General features: G+C 37.0%; 2 protein-coding genes across 3 annotated transcripts in view; one reads left to right on the plus strand and one right to left on the minus strand.

The window, feature by feature from the left end:
• The window catches only part of LOC109243254, a 6,000-nt gene extending 984 nt beyond the window's left edge, over nt 1-5,016 (minus strand). Inside the window, exons 1-5 of one of the 2 annotated variants that reach the window (XM_019410173.1) lie at nt 4,876-5,016; nt 2,972-3,255; nt 1,913-2,047; nt 1,440-1,496; nt 535-642 (exon numbers count right to left, since the gene is read on the minus strand). In XM_019410173.1, the coding sequence (XP_019265718.1) occupies nt 535-642; nt 1,440-1,496; nt 1,913-2,047; nt 2,972-3,247 (576 nt within the window). In that variant the 5' untranslated portion in view covers nt 3,248-3,255; nt 4,876-5,016. Of the gene's footprint in view, nt 1-507; nt 643-1,439; nt 1,497-1,912; nt 2,048-2,971; nt 3,256-4,875 lie in introns of both variants that reach the window. The other variant, XM_019410168.1, reaches the window with a different exon arrangement.
• LOC109243269 (protein S-acyltransferase 11-like) lies at nt 5,814-11,411 on the plus strand. Its single transcript, XM_019410181.1, has 4 exons — nt 5,814-6,155; nt 7,692-7,917; nt 8,485-8,783; nt 10,501-11,411. Exons 1-4 carry the CDS (start codon nt 6,075-6,077, stop codon nt 10,987-10,989), a joined length of 1,095 nt encoding a protein of 364 aa, XP_019265726.1. The 5' UTR covers nt 5,814-6,074; the 3' UTR covers nt 10,990-11,411.

Raw genomic sequence — 21,321 nt, forward strand, 5'->3', positions numbered from 1 at the left:
CCATGGATATCACATAGATTTCTCCAAATAAAGCATAAGTAAATACAGAAGCAATTAACCATAAAGTTCTAGGAAGATACACAATCATTGTGCATTTGTCTCTGTTGTTTGCAAGATTTCCTTTTTGTCTGTGACATACTTAGTACATTTACATCCGTGATTCGAATTTGTACATGAAAGATTGTTTTTTAATGAAATATTAAGTCTAAGATTTACATCCGTGATTCGAATTTGTACATGAAAGATTGTTTTTTAATGAAATATTAAGTCTAAGATAACAAGTTCTTGTTAGGTTCGAATTCCAGAGAATTTATAATTAGTTAGATAGGTAATAACTCATTAAAAAATTTCAATGTCATTACAATATAGTTGTCTATTTGTTAAGATTTAAAAAGTGATTCTCTTAACACTAACCAAATAGCGATGCAGGTAATGAGATTGATATAAAAAAAATTCTGAATAAATCAATTAGAAAATGGCCTCAAGTATCAGCTAGAACTAATTTACCTTCCCTATACGAGGCCGCTCTTTTACCTTCTCAAGGCTATTTCGAACATGCGAAACAGCTCCCCAACATTTCAATGTGTTTGCCACATCATCTAGCCTCAGTAGGTACTCTTCTTCAGTTAGGGGGAAAGATCGCTTTAAAATAGAAGCATGAAGGCACATTAGATGGAAATCACGGAAACAATTTAAATATTCTATATTGACTCTCAACACATGCTAACACTTACAATGCATGATTTTTGCTTTAACAGATCTCAAAGGATCTTAAAATCATTTTATCAGAAAAAGGAAACAAAAAGATCACTCGAACATACTAAGTTGTTTCTTTCAACCTGTCTAGGAAAGTAATAAACCTCATTTCCAAAGCCAAAAAGTCAGCTAATTTCTAACTTAAAAATTTGCTTTACTTGATCATTACGTAATGTTGAGTATCAGCGAACCATTTGAGAAAGCTACAGGAGAGCAGTAGTCAGCATGCTGTCTCAAGAAAATTACTATTTGCATCTGATCTAGTGTATCAGCAGTACCTAATTAAGCTAAATTTAAAAGTTCCTCTTTTGGTCATTCGGCCAATGTTAACTGTTCAAATTTTCATCCACTTGAAAGTGATTCTTATAGAATTCATCGTTCCAAGTAATCTCCTTTAATGTACTCCTCTTTCTGTATACTAAGATATATTCATCTTCTCAAATGCTCGGGCCAAGGACTAGAAAGGAAAGTGCAGCATCCCATCGAATATCATGCTTCGGGCATGTTCCATTAAGAAGGCCAACCCTAATCAGGACAAGAAATCAAGACGAAAACTAAAAGGAGGGAAGGACAAAATGCAACTTTATTGGGACATTTTTCAAAATATTCGTCAAATCAGATGGTAGAAATAATTTAATGACAACAACCAGTTTCATTATGGAATGCTAGAGATATCAGCTCACCTGCTCCCTGTATTTCCACATAACGTTTAACGCAAGAAGATTTTTCCCCATGAATTCCTACATAAAAGGCATATAGGGATACTAAGTTAAGCATCTAAATGATGTTATAGATTAACTGCAGAAAACCTTGCAACATCAATTGGAATTGTTTGAACGCTCTTTCTCTAGTCAGCTTTAATGGTCAAATAGTCTTAAAAGAGCTTCCCAAATAATAAAAAGGTCACCTGAGTAACAAGTATAGATTGGATACCAAACACTCTAAACCTAATAGACATAACTTTCTTTTGACAACACACTTTTAATCGGACTTGAAGCCAACAATATCTTTAGTTGTTAACAGCATTACACCGTCCAATAGATTTTTGAATATTGAAATTATGGAGAAGTTGCATGTAGATCTACTGTCAATCAAATAAGTAATAAAGTTACGAATACATCAGAAATGATGATTAAAGAATAAGGAAAGCAAGTACCTTCTTAATCAATTGAACATCATAGGACCTTCCATATTTGTTCCTTATCAAAGCTGCAAGGTCTATTCCACTAAAAGCAGAGTCATCCCTCCCGATGATTCTTTCAAGATTATTCCTTAGAATTTCACTATTTACCTGACAAACCAAAAATTAGGATGCTTGTTCGACATTCAGACAATAGACATGCATAGACACGCACTGTTAGGCACATGCCCATGTTGTCCAGCCAAAGGCCCAATGGCCTAATCCTATTCTCTTTTGGTTTCCATTCCTATTCGGAATTGGATTCGGTGTTTATTCCTATTTTGAGTGGGTTTTGGCTTTAAGAGAAAGCACCACTCATGATCTATAAATAGGACAACCTTGGAGAATTATTCTATGCTCATTGATACAAATCTTTGAAAGACTTAAGCACATAAGAGTGGTTTTTGAGAGAGCTTTCATCAAGAGAGAAGAGAGAAGAAAAGTATTTGTTTTGCTGCAGATTTTTATTCCGACCAGTCAACTTCAAATCACGTTTTCCGATTGGTTAACCCTTGGATCGGGCTAAAATTTTGACTGAGTGTTCGTAACATCTTGGCCTTTGATTTGAACGGTGGAGATCGGATTTGGAGGCCCGTAGCATCTGATTTCGAGCCTCGACCAGCAGATTCGTTTTTGTGTATTTTCTCTTTCTTCAATTGATTTATTGTTACTCTTGTTGCTATTGTTGCTCTGTGTTGGGCACTTGTTGTGTAGCCAATGGAGAACTTTTGTAACCCTCTTATTGTTATAGTGGAGCTTTTTGGATCTTTGTGATCCCGTGGTTTTTATCTTCGATTTGAAGGGTTTTCCACGTTAAAATTTGGTGTTATCTTCTTTATTTTTGGGTTTGCCTCTTCCTCGACATAACACGCACAGCTGTATAAGTATATGCTGTGTGCGTTATATTTTATATCCAAACATCTCTTTATGATTTTTTGATTTATCATTCAAAGAATCAAAGTGTAAATTAACAAGCATAGGGACGCGGGAGCCAAGCAATGATTGAATTGCAACAGCAAGGGCAATTTAACTTACAGATCCAGTTTCACTTTCTGTTGGTTTGTTACTATCTTCTGAGTCATCCGGATCCTTTGCATCACCGGTTGCAGCAGAAAATATTGACCAGCTTTTTCTAGTATTTAGGTGGCGACAGCTAATAAACTTCTGACCTTTTGAAGGTAACAATTCTTTCCAAGAAGATTCTACGTCTGTATAACGAAAACATGAAAATTTGCAACTTCTTTCCTTCAAAATATGCTCTGGACCTCCTAATGAACAGATACGAGGGTGGGTCCCCAGAGAACTCGTCATTACAAAATCTGTAATTCCATAAGACATGAATGACCGGACATCAAATTTAAGCTTTAGTGTAGCATAAACAAAGTTATCAGAACGCACAAGATAGGACAGTTGGTTAAAGTAATTGAGAACTAGTAGCTTTAACAATTCATTATGTTAGTATATGATAACTTTTATGATCACAGGTTTGTGCAGAAATATTTTAGTTTCAGAAAATCTAACCTCCACATGTTGAAAACCGGAACCATATAGAATTAGAGGGTTTTAAGATGCAATTAGGCCATACTTCAATGGCTAAGTGAAGATATTTATTTTTTTTGCTTAATCAAACGTTGGCACAATAAGCACATATTAGTCGAAGTATTTGAATACTTTGACACATTCTTGATTCATACAGCCAAGAAGTTGTAGATATTTCGACAAGAAGAAACTCTGGACTACTCAGTATTTACGCATGAAAAGAATCAACTTTAGGTTACACTAACTATGCATAAGTCTAAAAACCATTCACCCTATGTATTATGAAGATGTTAGTCAGATGTCATACACATCGATTTTCATGCTTATTAGTTGTATCCTTGCACCTCCGTCCAACACTTTGTTCACATAGACATTTCCTATATACAAAAGCTTTGACAACCATAACACACACCCAACGTCCAACACCTGTACTTAGTTTAAGTTAGTACCACGGTCGGATGTACAGGTATCAGTTCATTCGAACCCAATAGCTTTGGCTCGGACCTTGGATATGTGTTAAGAAATCTCGATTTCAAACCAAATACATCAAATGAGTTGTAGTAGAATCCCGAACTCGAACCCATAAAGTTCAAATCATGGATCCACCTCCGGCTATAGCACAGGCCCAAACATAAGGTTCACGGAAAAATCTGATCAGAAACCACAGCTTCTTTAAGAAAAATGTATACGATCAACTCATTCTACCAGGAACCCACCCTGCACCTTCTGGATAAACATGAACTAACCATGGAAAACTTTTTCCTCCAAACTTTTCTTGCGCTTTCATAAAGTAGGACGCTGTAGCCACTCCAATTTACACATTTCTAGGCTAATGTATATCATTTGGTTCATCATCAAGTTGCCATTATAGTTATCTTATTAAAAAAAAAAAAAAAAAAAGCAGCTAGAGCTACTTCTTTATGCATCAAAATGGACCTTCTCCCAAGAACACTTCCAATATTTCCTACATCAAGCAATTTTTGCTCTACTCCTCCATATCAACAGGCCATTATCAGGGGCGGACCGAGCATATAAGTTATGGCCTATAGGTTTATTTGAACCTAGTAACTTTGACTTAGACCTTGTATATGGGTTAAAATTTTTACTAAATAAGTACAGATAATATATTTGGAACCCATGAAGTTCAAATTCCGGATCATCGTAATCTTTTAACTGACACATAACCTGGTATAGTACATAGTACTTATATAAGCTCTTTCATACCACTATAATACACAACCCCTTTACAAACACTAAGTTAGACCAACACCTTCAAATTATTCATCAAAATTCCACAAAAAATAGGGAAATTTAGAAATCAAGAGTATATTCAAGATACATAATTGAATAAAAATGAGAAAAAAAAAGGAGAAAAAAAAAAAAGTGAGAGAGGAAATGACCTGGTGGAAGTAGCAGAGTCTTGAGTTTAGCTTTCAAGCTGTGTTGTAGTGAGGCCCCAAAAAGAAAAGGAATTAGTTAAAAGGCGTAAGAGCTTTAAATTATTGTTGCTTTTACTTGTACAACTAAAAATGAAATGGAAATTGTTTTCTCCTTTGTCACATGTGGATGTGGAACAAAATGGATATGGACTCTAAAGTCTTATGGTGTGAGATTGTTCTCCCTTTTATTTTCATACAACTAATTAATATAATTGTTATTTACACTAATATTTGGTTTTGTGTAAATATTAAGTGCAAATAAATATTTATCTTGGACTCGGTGTTTGCATATACATTGTTATATTTTAATTGTGTTCAATTGATGTGTATTTTCAATTTAGTTTATAACTACTAAGGTTAAACAAGGAATATGGGAGTATATCAAAATTTAATTATTATACATTTGAAAAAATAAATGAGCTGTGTGCAGATTTTTTATAATGCATATGCATATATATGATAACACAAGGGAACTAGATATTATGTTGAGATTAATTTCCTTTTTTTCCAATAAGATGGATTTCAGTTTAATTATTTCAATAGAGTTTTTCTTTTAAATTTGAAGACAAATGTTGAATTTTTGCAATTATAAATTGCATTTAACGTGGTACTCTCGAATAGAAGGGAACACCAAATAATTGAGCTAGCTTGAACCGGAGATCTCATAACTTAGAAAATTACATACTATATTTTACTTTTCTCTGAATTTAAACAGGAGATTTTATGGTCACGCTTCCACTTTATTGACATACTATATTTTACTTTTCTTTGAATTTAAATAGGGAATTTTATGGTCACGCTTCCACTTCATTGACCATAGCACACCCTTCATTTTTTTTTCCTTTTGAAAATGGTCCCATTTTCCACATTATCACTATTTGACTTTTCAAAGAGCTATTTTTTCTGGTGGAAAAAAAATACTGTAGCTCTTTTTTCTGAAATTATAATGTTTTCAAGATATTATTTATGATTTACTATCATTTTTTATAATACCTCGTACTCTGTATCAAATGCAAAAGAAGTATATTCCAATTTTGTTTAAAAATTAGAGAAAAGCAATTGCACAAATTAGAACACGAAATTATTATGTTATACATTTCGGTAGGAGTTGAACCACTGGTCATAACAGAGCGGTTGAAGCCGTGAAAGTGGTCGGAAGCATGGATTTTGCGGACTCCGCCGCCACCTCCGTGACGGCGATCAGGTCCCGCTCGTCCCCCTCCGATGACGTTGGATCTCCGGTACGTTTTACGTGCATTTCCCTCACCGTTGGTGATCATTTATGTCTTTATAAACAAATTTATTTGTTTTTATGTAATATTATACAATGCTTGATTAGTTGAAAAAATCGATTTTGTTCCTTTATGTAATTTTTGAGCAATTAATTAAGATTTCGTCTTTTCTTTTGTTGTGTGTGTGTTTAATATAGGAGGTTGGAATTGTGTAGGAGGGATTCCTTTTTGTTTCCCTTTTTTTGTTTTTTTACAAGGTTTATTACCATTTAGACTATTAACATTTATATCCACTGACATTGTATTTTAGCCTGTTATAGCAGATTATTTACCATTTATTGTAGGTTATTAGTGAATGATTATTAAATATAGTCACCTCCAATTTCTTTTTAGGTAATCAATGCAATAGTGCATAGAACTTAAACATTTTCTCTATAAGGCTAATTTAAATTAACCTGTTATAACGGGTTACTTACCATTTATTGTAGGTTACTAGTGAATTTTTATTAAATACAGTCACCTGCTAAGTTGTGTGATTATTCTATACAATCAGTGCATAGAACAAAAACACTTCCTCTATAAGGCTAATGTAATTTAACCCGTATAGCAGTATGCTTACCATTTATTGTAGGTTACTAGTGAATTTTTATTACATATACTGCAACTACCTTTTAAGTTACTTGATTATTCTATACAATCAGTGCATAACTTAAACACTTCCTCTATGAGGCTAATGCAATTTAATCCGTCATAGCAAGATTCTTACCATTTGTTGTAGGTTACTAGTGAATTTTTATTAAATATACTCAGCTGCAATTACCTTGTAAGTTACCTGATAATTTTACACAATCAGTGCATAGAACTTAAACACTTCCTTTATAAGGCTAATGTAATTTAACCTGTTATAGCAGGCTACTTATTACCAGTGATTTTTTTCTAGTATATTCACCTGCAATGACCTTTTAAGTAACCTGATTATTTTATACGATCAGTGCATAGGAAAACACTTATTCTATAAGGTTGCGTCTGACTAGTTGCTCATTCTTCTACTATTTCACTTTGTACTTGCATCCTCCTACTTGTACCTCAAACTCTGTCTGACTTAGGCTAATGGAAGGAGATCGCATAGCTTTTATGCCTCTGCTGACACCACTTGTCTACTTTTATACTTGAGGTGGTGCTTTTGGAAAGCCCAACTTATTGATGGAAGCAGTGGCAAAGTGAACAATTTATATAAGGAGATAAAAATTCTTTATGTCAAGGGGATTCAACAATTTATATATAACCAATTTTTTTTACCTTTACCCTATTTACAAATTACACAGTATAATCTTTTAACGAATAGGGTTCAACTAGCTCCGCCGTTGGTTGGACGTAGAAGCAACTTACCATATGAGCAAGTTTCACTCGTCAACTCAGCAGCATTTAATCTGCTTTCGAAGTTCATTTAGTTTATTTTCTACTTTTTTCTTCGAAGTTGGAAATTTTAGACATGCTTGAATCAATACAATTGAACATTTTAGTTGCTTAAGTTTGCTATTGTAGGAGGAGCATAATGTGACATCTGTAAGTGAGGATCATGAGACGACATGTTGGGGCTGTGGGCTCCGCGTACTTGTTTCACCGCATGTACCTGCTTTCAAGTGTTTCTGGTGTGGAGCTATAACCAACCAGAATGCAATTAAACATGAGAACCAGAACTTCAGGTGGAGACGATTGCGAGACCGGTGGTTCGTTAGCATCCTCATTGTCTTCATGCTAATTGTAATATGTAAGTGATCAAACATCCATCAGCTCCCCTTCATTCCTCTACAGGAATATTTGGTTCTTTCCACGACTAACTTCTAGTTCCGTATGGTTACTGCATTCTCTATCTGCTTTTATCTTTTTATAATCCTTGCACCATTTATATGATTTTCATGTCAGAGTTTTATATGGGGGAAGAAATCAATGTGTACGTATCTTTTTTGTGTGTTGTGTGCTTCATGTCTACCTCTGGTTTTGCCAATTTAAGCCATTCTGCTACTTTTTCTTGGTCCTGCTCGATGAAAATGAAACACCATGGCTCTTAGATGTGTAGGCAATTTGTGGTCATACTGCTAATTTACCTTATTATTGTTTCTAGTAATTAGATGCAACAATTCCTTGCTAATTGCATCACAGAATGCAATAAATTCCACAATATGGATTTTAGGGGTATTTCTTTGCAGTTATACGTATATTTTTTGTATGTCATTGTGTTAATAGTAGGGGTATTTCTTTGCAGTTATATATCAACACGTTGCTGGATGTAAGACTATATTATACGTAAGCTTTGATATATTTGTTGGTGTTTCAGGTGGCGGTATTTGGGCCATTTATCCAGTAGTATTTTCTGTTGGTTACATCTTCGGCAGTGTTCACATTTTGATTGCTATAATGTTGTCCATATCTACCCTGTCTACATTTAGCCTTTCTGCATTTCGATCTGCTGGTGCTCCACCAAACATACTGTGGGGTAGCTATCCGGCTGTGACAAAAGGAGCACTTGAGAATTATAGATATTGTGAATACTGTTCAAAGCCAAAGTCACCTAGGGCACATCATTGCCGTTCTTGTGGAATGTGCGTATTGGACATGGATCATCATTGTCCATTTGTAAGTTCTCGTTATTCTTTTATGCTTTGGATAAGATGTCTGTTTTCTAGAATGTTATGCATATAAATTGTAGTTGAGAAATTTTAGAAGCTTAATAGACAAGGATAACCATGTGTCTGCGAGTTTAAGCCTAAAATTGTGCCTCTAAAGGTTTTCTTTATCTCACAAATTTTATATGGATTGCTGGATCCTATGTCGTAGAAATGTTAGGTGGGTGATATCTATCTGCTTGATGACTTTTTTCGAAAGAAAAAAAAAAATTGCTTATGGATGGTATTGAGCAGTTGTATATATAGGCCATTTGCATGATTATCCTTTGTTGTTTCTTCTTCGCTTGTGAAAGAACCCTTGTATGGCAGATATTTGATTCTCATGGACCTTGTAAGATCGATGATCTTATTGTAGATCACCTGGTCAAATGAAAATGTTATATTTATACCTCAATATCAAATTTAAATTTTGACTTTTGAGATCTAGCATTTAAACCCCTTCACCTAAACCCCCCCCCCCAAACCCCCACCCCCACCACCAACAACTAAGCCTTGGTCTCAAACAAGCTACGGTCGACATATTTATTGTGAGGATTCATCACGAATGCTAGTTTAACATTGGCTGCTAGCCTATCCCAACCCTCCTCTTTTATTCAGTCTTGGGACCAGCAAATATGAGCAAGCTCACATGGGCAGAAGCTTGAATATTTCCTGCTGAAGCTTCTCTTCCTTGGGTGAACATATATAAGCATTATCGATTCCATATTCGTCTCCACCAAAAGCAGGCACCATAGCTCGTTTGCCACTTCTCATTGTAGTAATAGGTGATCCATGATTTCGTCCTCTTTCTCACACATAAAGCAACAAGCATATTGCTCTCCTGTTTCTATGGATTCTTTTTTTTTTTTTTGGATGAAGTAATAAGATTCATTAATGGCATCAAGAAGATGCAAGATGATAAGTACAAAAGATGAGTGTTAGCTCCAGAATAGGCTAACTATAGTTCCAGGGAGCTAACAAAATCCAAAAAAAGCTCAGGGGAATTTACAGGGGAGAGTTTGCACCAACTAAAGAGTAGTAAAAAACATTTAGCCTTGAGTGCATGATTTGAAGTTGATAAACCATCAAAACATCTACGATTCCTTTCTGCCCATACTACCCAAAAAATGCATGCTGGTATCATGTTCCAGATCTTCTTGATGGATTTGCCAACTTTCCATGAGCTCCAAACTTCAACCGCCTCTTTGGTACTTTGTGGCATGACCCAACTTAGCCCAAAAATAGAGTAGAACATACACCAAATGTCGTAGACAACTGAACAGTGCAAAAGAAGGTGGTTGGTGGTTTCTGCAGCTTGCCTACACATATAGCATCTGTTTGGAATCTGAAAGCTTCTTTTGAGGAGATTGTCCTGAGTTAAACATGCTTACCGAATTGCTATCCAAGTGAAGCATATGACTTCCGTTGGAAGTTTAGATGTTTCTATGGATTCATGGCTTGATGAGCCGCAGTCCAGGCAGAAAAGAATTTTTAGGGCCCTTTGTCTTCCATCTAACTTTCCTTAGAAATAGAACCAAGCCTGATTTCTCTGGCTTCCCCTCTTTCATCTGGCTGCGCATTCATCTCTAAAGTCTGTGTACTTCCTGCACAGATTGACATGAACAATATGGCAGAGTTATCATATTATATTCTCATGATAATAATTGCTTATTCTTTTATTCTACCAGATTGGAAACTGTGTTGGTGCAGCAAACCATCGGCACTTTGTCATTTTCCTCATTTCAGCAATCATTAGCATGGTTTACGCATCCATCATGTCTGCCTATGCAGCTTATCATGTTTGGCCACCACTAAACAGCTGGCAAGTCCGGCTTCTGAATGGGGCTGTTGGTCAAAAGTTGCTTTTGAAAATGTTAAGAGAAATTTTTCTGGCATTTGGCAGTTCTATGTTGTTTCTACCAGCGAGAGGACTTGTTCTTGTTTACCTCTTTATTGCTAGTGTCTCTATCGAGATAGGTTTAAGCGTGCTTTTGTGGCAGCAACTCTGTTTCATATATGAAGGCAAGACATACTTGAGTCATATAAGTTCATCCGGAGGTGACAGTACTGCAGTAAAAGATTGCCAAAATTTCATCCGATTCTTTGGCTGCCCTTATTATACTACAACGAGGTTGTTGCCGAGCTTCTTCAGTTCTAAGAAGAGACACAAAAAATGAAGCTTGAAAGAGGTGAATCAATTTGTCCTTGTTTGCTCTCTATGCATCAACATAGAATATATAGGTCTCTTTATTGATTTTTTTTAGAGCCATTAGTGTGCAGGGAGTTTTGAATTTTCCCAAATACTACTTTAGTTTATGGTATCTAGTTGGGAAGTTGTCCCATTTGATGAGCTGAAATTTTTCTTAAATCATGTGCTTATCTAAGAAAATCCTGCTTTGGCCCTGCCCTCAGATTGAAACATTTCCCCCTTAGGTTTTTTCTTTTTTCAGTTTGCAACATAAGAATTAGACTACTGTTGTGTTACATTTTTTCAAATAATATGTTATTTGGGTGGATTGAGAAGGATCTAACTTTTGTAATATCTTCTTTGGAAAATAATTCTTTAGGTACCTGTATTATATACAAATCCAGTTATGTACGACGAAATTTTACTAGTAATAATATTAGTTTCTTATTTTGGACCAAAAAAAAAGGGACCAAAAACAACTGAGAATTGTATTATTTGCCTCTCAAGGTACATTCCAAGATAAGTAGTTTCACTTGAGTAAAAATAATACTACTTGAGATCCATTTCAATATTGATTATTTAATATTTGATCAACTTTAAAAAAATCCAAATGTTGTGGATGTTTGAACAATTATTTTGCTCTTTCTTTTTCCTTCTCTCTAGCTTTTTCGAGGAAATGTTTTTTCATTATGAGTTATAATTTGAATAAGAGAAAATAACTCCCAAATATCTCTAACGTTTTATTTATCGATCTCATGTGTTGTATTTTACTGATCTTTTGTGTAATAGGATATATAACTAAAAGTAACATTTTTTGATTAGCCATCAAATCGATCTCCTATCTAATTTTATGATTACCAAATTTGCGTTGAAAGTTATGATTAGTTTATAAGGGGATTCACATTATAAACGAATTAACATTTGAATCTTTCAAATTGTTTTTTCTTATGTTCGTTTTGATTTCATTAAGTGCCTCTCAACAAATTCAATGTTTAGAAGTAGGGCTATTCATGAATAATTTTCGTATAGATTTAGGGGCATTTGCATCTATACTCGCTTTTTGTGTCACATTTTAACTTGTGCCCGCTTTGCAAAAAAAAATTGCAAGCGTACCCGCTTTTTCACATAACTTCAGCAGACGGGGCTGAAGTAGCAAAGGCAATCACGCAAAACTTCAGCATTCTAGTAGCCGGGCCTGAAGTTCAGCTCTAGAACTGAAGTTTTTGTGTTGTAACTGGGAAACTTCAGCTCTAGAGCTGAAGTTTTTGTGTTGTAACTGGGAAACTTCAACTCTAGAGCTGAAGTTTTTGTGTTGTAACTGGGAAACTTCAGCTCTAGAGCTGAATTTTTTAGTATTGTAACTGGGAAACTTCAGCTAGAGCTGAAGTTTTTGTGTTGTAATTGGCTACTTTTAACTCCCTCTCTGTAATGCACATAACACATGATACTCATCTTCACTGTTATGTTAGCTTTAAGCTTTATTTTAATGATGACAATGCAAAATTAATGAATTGACTAACACCTGAATTACTTTGTGACAGTAGCCAAATCCAGATGAACTACAGGAGATGACATATACAAGGATGAAACTACGCAAGAATCTAGTCAATCTGATTCAGTATAAAGGAATAAAGATGATGTTAGCAAAATAAATTAAAAGAAGAAGAAAGGAGAAATTGTATGAGTTAAGAATAAGAGCTGAAGTTATTAACTGCTACTCCCAGGGTGAAGTATCGTTTCTGGGATTGGTCCAAAAAAGATTTTCGACGCAAGACCAATAAAAGAAAAATAGGCTATACATTTTGTCTTTTGTTGAGAAGAAGAAAACGAAGGAGGAGAAGAAGGAGGAGAAAGGGGGCTGAAGTTATTTAAGAAGTGGGTACAAGTTAAAAGTTTTAAAAAAAATGGGTATAGGTTAAATGGGGGCGACCAAATAGGGCGCCCCGTGCAATTTTTACATAGATTTACCTAAAAAGCAAACCAATTATGACGGAATACGAAAAGTTTTGTGCAAATTAAGGCGCGTGATTATCGATTTTGAAGGTCTTGTATAATTAATTTTCCAATATTAAAAGTGTGCACATGGCCACAAAATGTTAGGCGATTCAAAAGTTGTCGCCCGAATTCATGAAAATGATGAGAGCCTTAGTACACGAAGAATTGGAAATCGTCCTGAATTCTTGTTTTATGACCCTAAAACGTCAAAAACGACGAACGGCCATGGCGAGACTATGAATATTGTTCGTTAAGTCATTTCTGATGGCATTACAAATTCAGACGATTAGGAGTCCGTCGCCCGAATTCATGAAGATGGGATGGATAATTGTTTACCCGTAAATAGTACAGTTGAATTTGTTACGTGGTTTATAGACAAGCGAACTGATTTGATCCAAAAATGGTAAATAAACAAGATTAAAAGTAAGACTTAACGATTAAACTTGAAGAAGGTGACAAGCCTGGCTCCGAGAACAACGTTTTCGAGGACAGAAATGAGAACCAAATAAAAGAGCAAATAAAGCTATTTTAATTGAGAGTGAAAGTGGAATACATCATACGTTTTGCCAAGAATTTCGTGTCCTACAATGGCTACTGAGCCTGCTATTTATAGCTATACCTAGAGAAACAAGATTCTAGGATCAAGCCCCACTTAAATGACAATAAAGGAGCCATTGACGAATATATAACGGCAGGCCATGAATGCAAATATTCTCTGCAACGGCTGCCCATTTAATGTTAGAGATTATTCTTCATTAAATGCTATCCGATGATAAATATTCGACCTGCTCCCGTTGACCATGTTCCTTTCGGTGTTTATCCGATGTTAATTGCAGTTGTTGTTTCCGGTACTGGTTGTTAGTTGATTCGCCTTTTATCAGTCTTCGGTTCCACGTGTCACGCTATCATTCGATCATTCATTATAAATCGATTTTACCCTATACAACAATAGCACGTGAAAAACTTAATTATTACATGAATGTATGAACAAGCAGATCGTACGAAATGTAATTATTTGGCAAAATGGCCTCCTGGCAACTTAAACATGTACCCGATTGTCATGCTGGTAAATAAACTTTTAGAATTCCCACATGAACACTTCAACTTGAGCATAAGTGAACTAATAAACACCTCCGACCGTTGACTCAACACATGTGGCATCATTTATTCCCAGTCAGCTGTTGTGCGTGTATGTGACGCCTGGTTGGAGCGTGAAACACCTTTTTTCAGTGCCCAACGGTAATAAACCCAAGGGACCATCTATTTAGAGGGCTTCTTCTTCCTCGTTTTGCCTACAACCTCCATTATTGAGGAACTGAAGCTCTGTAGCATATTTTCTCTTCAAATTTTCTACAGATTCAAGTCAATTTTTTTCTTCTCTAGATTGATATTTTATTCTTCAGGTCAAGAATGCAATGGAAAGTTGTGTATTTTATTCTCCATTAAGAGACAAGATTTTTCTATATGATAAAAAGCCCTAGCTAATTTTTTAACCCTATATGCCAAATCAGCTAAGGAACCGACAAAATTTAGAGAGAAAATAAGAATTTAGTACGTTATTCCAAAAAACCTTAATTTTAAACCCTAATAACGAAACAACCATTGCATAAATACAAAACATATCTATCATATAAAACATCAATAACACATAAAAATACAAGAAAACGACTAGAAATAACATGAAAGGCAACAATCAGACCTTGAATGACTTCTACGTTTCTGGTGAAGCAGAAATCGACGATACACAAACCCAGTAGATTCTTGTTTGGGAACCGAGCTTGAAAGAAAAAAAAACCAATATGTAGATGATCTTGGAGGCAGAAAATACTAGGTCGTTCATTCCAGACGATTGAAAATGTAGAGTTTAGTTAGAGATAGACGACTGAAATTGTTGAGGTTTAGAGTCATTAAGTCAAAAAAGAATGGAAAATAGTCAATGATTAGTGTGCTTTCGCGTCTTACACGTGGTAGGTTTTAATTGGTCTTTTGCTGATTGGATTGCCACGTTTGTCAATTTGTAATGCACGCGCTATGATGCAACGGTCGAAGATGTTTATTAGTTCACTTATGCTCAAGTTGAAGTGTTCATGTGATATGCAGTCAAAAAGAAGAAGCTTAAGTGAGTTGTACATTAAGCTTGCGGAATTGTACCTAGCCGTTAGGATCAGTTAAAAGACGGGAGTTTATAGCTTTTTGGGTTGTGACACTTTAGTCCCTCCCTTATAGTTTATTTAATACTTTTATATGTTGCAATTGAACCCATGTAATTAGCCCTTAGTATTAATTTTGGTCCCCTAGAGTTGGTTAGCTAGATTTATCTTTTAGTGATAGTGGAGTGTGTGTGTATATATATATATATATATATATATATATATATATATATATATATATCTGCAGATGAGGTAATCAATCAAAGAATCATTTTCTTACCCTAATGTTATTCCTTTTAGCTTAGTCTTACAATCCTTCTTTTTACTATTCTATTGCGGCTGCAACAGTGGTATCAGAGCATGACCTCGGCTCTGTGGATTAATGGCGGAATTGAATAAAGTCATGAAAATATTACACCAAATCTCTACAGAGATGACAGGGCTTACAGCTAGGCAAGACTAACATGAAGCTAGCCATGAGCAGTCTTGCAGAAACCAAGAAGAAGCCTTGAATGAAATCAGAGAAGTTTTGAACGAGGTCATTCATGGCAGAAAGAGGCCTGAGAGACACAAAGATCTCAACCATAGTGGGGGAGAGCTGTATTCACCAAGTGATAAACCACTCGACCTAGGTGAGGTAGCTACCCCTTCTTCTTCTGGTGCTAATAGTTCAATTCCTATAGGGACAGGTAATAACACTGTTCCAATGACTGTGAGCAACCAAATTACCAACTCTCAGTTACCTCCACCTATTATTCCTGCTAATTTTAACCCTCTGCCACTTCCTGTGAACCCCATCTCTTAAACCCAAGCTCCTATGACACTAGGTCGAGCTGCCATAGCTCAGTTTAACCAGTTCCAAACCCAACCAACACAGCAAAGCTTCTCTCCCCAACCCAGATTAACCATTGTCCAACCTCAACCATTTCTCACTCCTCATGGTGCCAATAGACCATACTACTCTGCACAAAACATGCCAATGTCATATGGCCCTTATGCACCAACATATTTCCCACAACCTACACATATTTCACCATCCCTGTATCACCAAACACCCTATATTCAGACACCTCTTCAGCCTACCCCTGCACATATACCCTACCAAAGCAATCCCATGTATGCAACCCAATCAAACACCCAAAATGTAGCCTATCCTAACCTGCCTTTTACTAAGTACACCAAAATTGAATTCCCTAAGTTTGATGGTGAAGATTTGAGAACTTGGTTGTATAAGGTGGAGCAGTTCTTTGCTGAAGAAGAAGAAGTCACCATTCAACAGAAAATGAAGCTAGTGTCTCTTCACTTTGAAGGTGATGCCCTTCAGTGGCACTTGGGATATATGAGGAGCAGGGGACAGTCACCTCTTCCTACTTGGGAGGAGTATATCTGGGCCTTGTGTGATACTTTTGGGGCTGAATACACTGATCCAATGACTGAGATCATGAACATCAAACATACAGGGACAATAAAGGACTACCAAAGATCCTTTATCAATGTTATAACTAGGCTCAACATATCTGTAGAACATGCTATCAGCATATTCTTAAACAACCTCAAACCAGAACTTAGTCATGCTGTGAGGATTGGGAATCCTTGTACATTGCCCCAGGCCTTCTACCTAGCTAGGCTACATGAATCCAGCTTTGCAGCCCAGAGTAAGGCTATAAAAATGGGCAATTCTGTGTCTTCTGTGAATAGAGGGAACATGAGTCATGGTCAAAACAATTGACCCAGGAGCAACTTGAATGCACTCAAGAAACCAGTCACAACTAAGTTTGATAACAACAGAAGAAGGAGGTTGAGTCCAGCAGAGATGGAGGAAAAGAGGGCTCAAGGATTGTGTTTCTTTTGTGATGATAAGTTTGTGCCTGGTCACAAATGCTAGGCTAAGAGGCAATTGTTTTCACTAGAACTGGAAGCATGTGAGGTACCAACAGAGGAGGAGGAAGAGATCCAAATAGAAGAAGAAGGAGAGGAGATAACTAAGGAACTTCCTGAGAACTGTGTTATATCCCTACAGGCTTTAAATGGAACCTTAGGTTACCAAACTTTGAGGCTGAGAGGGTTCACAGAGCAAAGACCCTGGGAAATCTTCATTGATTGTGGTTCTACACACAGCTTCATAGATGAAGGAACAACAAAAAGGTCGGGGTGCCAAATAAGCAAGACTAAACCTCAGTTGGTACAAGTTGTTGATGGTAGAGAAGTGCCCACAGATAGTATATGTAAGGGGTTCAAATGGTTAAGGCAAGTGCGCTGTGTTCCAGGATGACTTTATGGTATTCCCAATCGGCAAAAGTGACATAGTATTGGGAATACAATGTCTCTACCCTTCAGAGGATATTAAGTTCAATTTTAGGAAGCTCATGATTGTAATTGAGTATAAAGGACAACTGCTCACTCTGCAAGGGATTCAGCCTAAATTCAAAACAGTTCAACCAAAAGCCATAAGCAAAATGGCTATTGAAGGATCCAGTTCTTCATGGTCAAGGTAAGAGAGGCAGAATTCAAGGAAGTGGAGGTGAAAGAACCTGAAAAGGTTGAGGAATCAGAGGAACTCAAGCTGGTTCTTGATGAGTATGCAGGCATATTTGGAGAGCCTACATAGTTATCTCCCTCAAGAGGGGTGTTTGATCATCATATTCCCTTGAAGGAGGGCAATTTACCAGTTAAATCAAGACCTTACAGGTACTCACCAGTGCAGAAGGATGTCATTGAGATAATGGTTAGGGAAATGATGAACCAAGGCATCATACAGTACAGTTCTAGCCCCTATGCCTCTCCAGTGGTGCTAGTGAGCAAGAAAGATGGGTGTTGGAGGCTATGTGTTGACTACAGAGCCTTCAACAAGGTGACCATTAAGGACAAATTTCCTATACCCATCATTGAAGAACTCCTAGATGAACTTGGAGGTCACAGATTTACTCCAAGATAGACCTAAGGGCAGGGTGCCATCAGATTAGAATGGCACCAAATGATGTCCTGAAAACAGCATTCAAAACTCATTCTGGGCACTATGAATACCTGGTCATGCCCTGCACCTTCCAGTTTTCAAAGTCTGATGAACCACATTTTCCGAGAGCATATCAGGAAATTCATCTTGGTCTTCTTTGATGATATCCTAGTTTATAGCAGAAATTTGGAAGAGTATCTACAACACTTAAGAAGGGTCTTTGACTTATTACTCCAACACCAGTTGTTGGCAAAGAAAAGTAAATGTGTCTTTGCTGCAAAAAGGGTGGAATACTTAGGTCATTATATCTCAGCTCAAGGGGTATCTACCGATCCTAAGAAGGTTGAAGCTGTCCAGTAATGGCCTGAGCCTCAATCTGTGACTCAATAAGAGGTTTTCTGGGGTTAGCAGGGTATCATAGGAGGTTCATAAGAGGGTATGGAATGATCAGTAAACCTCTCACTAACATGCTTAAAAAAGATGGGTTCATATGGACTGAAGGAGCTAGAAGAGCCTTTAGCCAACTTAAAGTTGCCCTCACCACAGCTCCTGTATTATCCCTCCCTGACTTTTCATTGGCTTTTGTGGTTGAGACTGATGCCTGTAATGTAGGCATTAGAGCTGTTTTGATGTAGAAGGGACATCCTATTGCTTTTCTCAGCAAGGGAATATCCACACATCATCAGTCTTTGTCTGTATATGACAAGGAATTGTTGGCACTAGTGATGGCAGTCAACAAATGGTCTCAGCATTTGACAATTAGACCCTTCATTGTTAAAACAGATCAAAGGGCTCTAAAATTCCTTCTAGAACAAAAGCTTCACACTGGAACCCAGCTCAAATGGATCACTAAGTTGATGCAATATGACTTTAAAATAGAATATAAGAGAGGAAAGGAGAACAAGGCAACAAATGCCTTATCTAGAATTCCACTGATCCAATTCGCTTCTATGACCCTATCTACCGTGATGACTGATTTGCTAGAAATGATTATGCAAATCTGGAGCTAGATGAAGAACTGAAGGCAATCATTCAATCAACACAACAAGGAGAAGCTGATGCTAAGGGGTACACTTTTATACATGGCCAACTCATGAAGAAGGGAAAGTTAACCTAATCTTCAACTTAGGAAGGATATCATGCAATTGTGGCATAGCTCAACAGTAGGAGGGTACTCAGGGATAGAGAACACCTACAGAAAGGTAGTTGCTCTCTTCTATTGGAAGAACATGAGACAGGAAGTTTAAGAACTGGTCAAGGCATGTGATGTTTGCCAGAGGCACAAGTATGACAATGCTCCATATCCTGGATTGCTGCAACCACTCAAAATACCAGTGGCAGCATGGAGTAGTATTAGCATGGATTTCATATATGGCTTACCTAAATCTAAAGGAAAAACAGTGATTTGGGTGGTGGTGGATTGACTAACCAAATATGCTCATTTCATAGCCCTTTCCCATCCTTATTCTGCCCATGATGTTGCAAAACTTTTTATGAAAAACATATACAAGTTACATAGAGTACCTGAGAATATCATTAGTGATCGGGATCCCATTTTTACAAGTAAGGTTTAGCAAGAATTGTTCTCTATGATGGGAGTAACACTCAATACCTCTACTGCCTATCACCCTCAAACTAATGGACACACAGAGGTAGTGAACAGGTGCTTGGAGAAATACCTAAGGTGCTTCTTCTCAGACTCACAATTAGACTGGTCCCAATTCTTAGCATCTAGGAGTGGTGGTACAACAAAACCTTCCACACTTCTATGCAGAGCACACCATATGAGACTTTGTATGGACAATCACCCCCACTACACTTACCTTACATGGCTGGGGATTCTCAAGTAGAGGAAGTGGACAAAAGCCTACTAACTAGAAAATTCAAGACACAACTGCTGAAGTATCATCTCAAAAGAGCCCAACAGAGGATGGAAGAACAAGCCAATAAACATAGATCTGACAGACAATTCAAAAAGGGAGATTGGGTTTACCTCAAAATCCAGCCATACAGGCAACTATCCATATCAGGCAGGCATTTTACTAAGTTATCAGCAAGGTACTATGGCCCTTACCAAGTGTTACAGAAGATAGGACCACCGTGAGGACTGATTTGCTAGAAATGATTATGCAAATCTGGAGCTAGATGAAGAACTGAAGGCAATCATTCAATCAACACAACAAGGAGAAACTGATGCTAAGGGGTACACTTTTATACATGGCCAACTCATGAAGAAGGGAAAGTTAACCTAATCTTCAACTTAGGAAGGATATCCTGCAATTGTGGCATAGCTCAACAGTAGGAGGGCACTCAGGGATAGAGAACACCTACAGAAAGGTAGCTGCTCTCTTCTATTGGAAGAACATGAGACAGGAAGTTTAAGAACTGGTCAAGGCATGTGATGTTTGCCAGAGGCACAAGTATGACAATGCTCCTTATCCTGGATTGCTGCAACCACTCAAAATACCAGTGGCAACATGGAGTAGTATTAGCATGGATTTCATATATGGCTTACCTAAATCTAAAGGAAAAACAGTGATTTGGGTGGTGGTGGATTGACTAACCAAATATGCTCATTTCATAGCCCTTTCCCATCCTTATTCTGCCCATGATGTTGCAAAACTTTTTATGAAAAACATATACAAGTTACATAGAGTACGTGAGAATATCATTAGTGACCGGGATCCCATTTTTACAAGTAAGGTTTAGCAAGAATTGTTCTCTATGATGGGAGTAACACTCAATACCTCTACTGCCTATCACCCTCAAACTGATGGACATACAGAGGTAGTGAACAGGTGCTTGGAGACATACCTAAGGTGCTTCTGCTCAGACTCACAATTAGACTGGTCCCAATTCTTAGCATCTAGGAGTGGTGGTACAACAAAACCTTCCACACTTCTATGCAGAGCACACCATATGAGACTTTGTATGGACAATCACCCCACTACACTTACCTTACATGGCTGGGGATTCTCAAGTAGAGGAAGTGGACAGAAACCTACTGACTAGAGAATTCAAGACACAATTGCTGAAGTATCATCTCAAAAGAGCCCAACAGAGGATGGAAGAACAAGCCAAAAACATAGATCTGACAGACAATTGACAATTCAAAGAGGGAGATTGGGTTTACCTCAAAATCCAGCCATACAGGCAACTATCCATGTCAGGCAGGCATTTTACTAAGTTATCAGCAAGGCACTATGGCCCTTACGGAGTGTTA

This window comes from Nicotiana attenuata, chromosome 2 (assembly GCF_001879085.1).
Source record: "Nicotiana attenuata strain UT chromosome 2, NIATTr2, whole genome shotgun sequence".
In the NCBI taxonomy this organism is placed as follows: Eukaryota; Viridiplantae; Streptophyta; class Magnoliopsida; order Solanales; family Solanaceae; genus Nicotiana; species Nicotiana attenuata.

Coding starts and splice junctions, on each gene's coding strand:
- LOC109243269 (XM_019410181.1), top strand. CDS start 6,075: ATGGATTTTGCGGACTCCGCCGCCACCTCCGTGACGGCGATCAGGTCC. Junction 6,156..7,691: donor CCGATGACGTTGGATCTCCG/GTACGTTTTACG, acceptor TTGCTATTGTAG/GAGGAGCATAATGTGACATC. Junction 8,784..10,500: donor TGGATCATCATTGTCCATTT/GTAAGTTCTCGT, acceptor TTATTCTACCAG/ATTGGAAACTGTGTTGGTGC.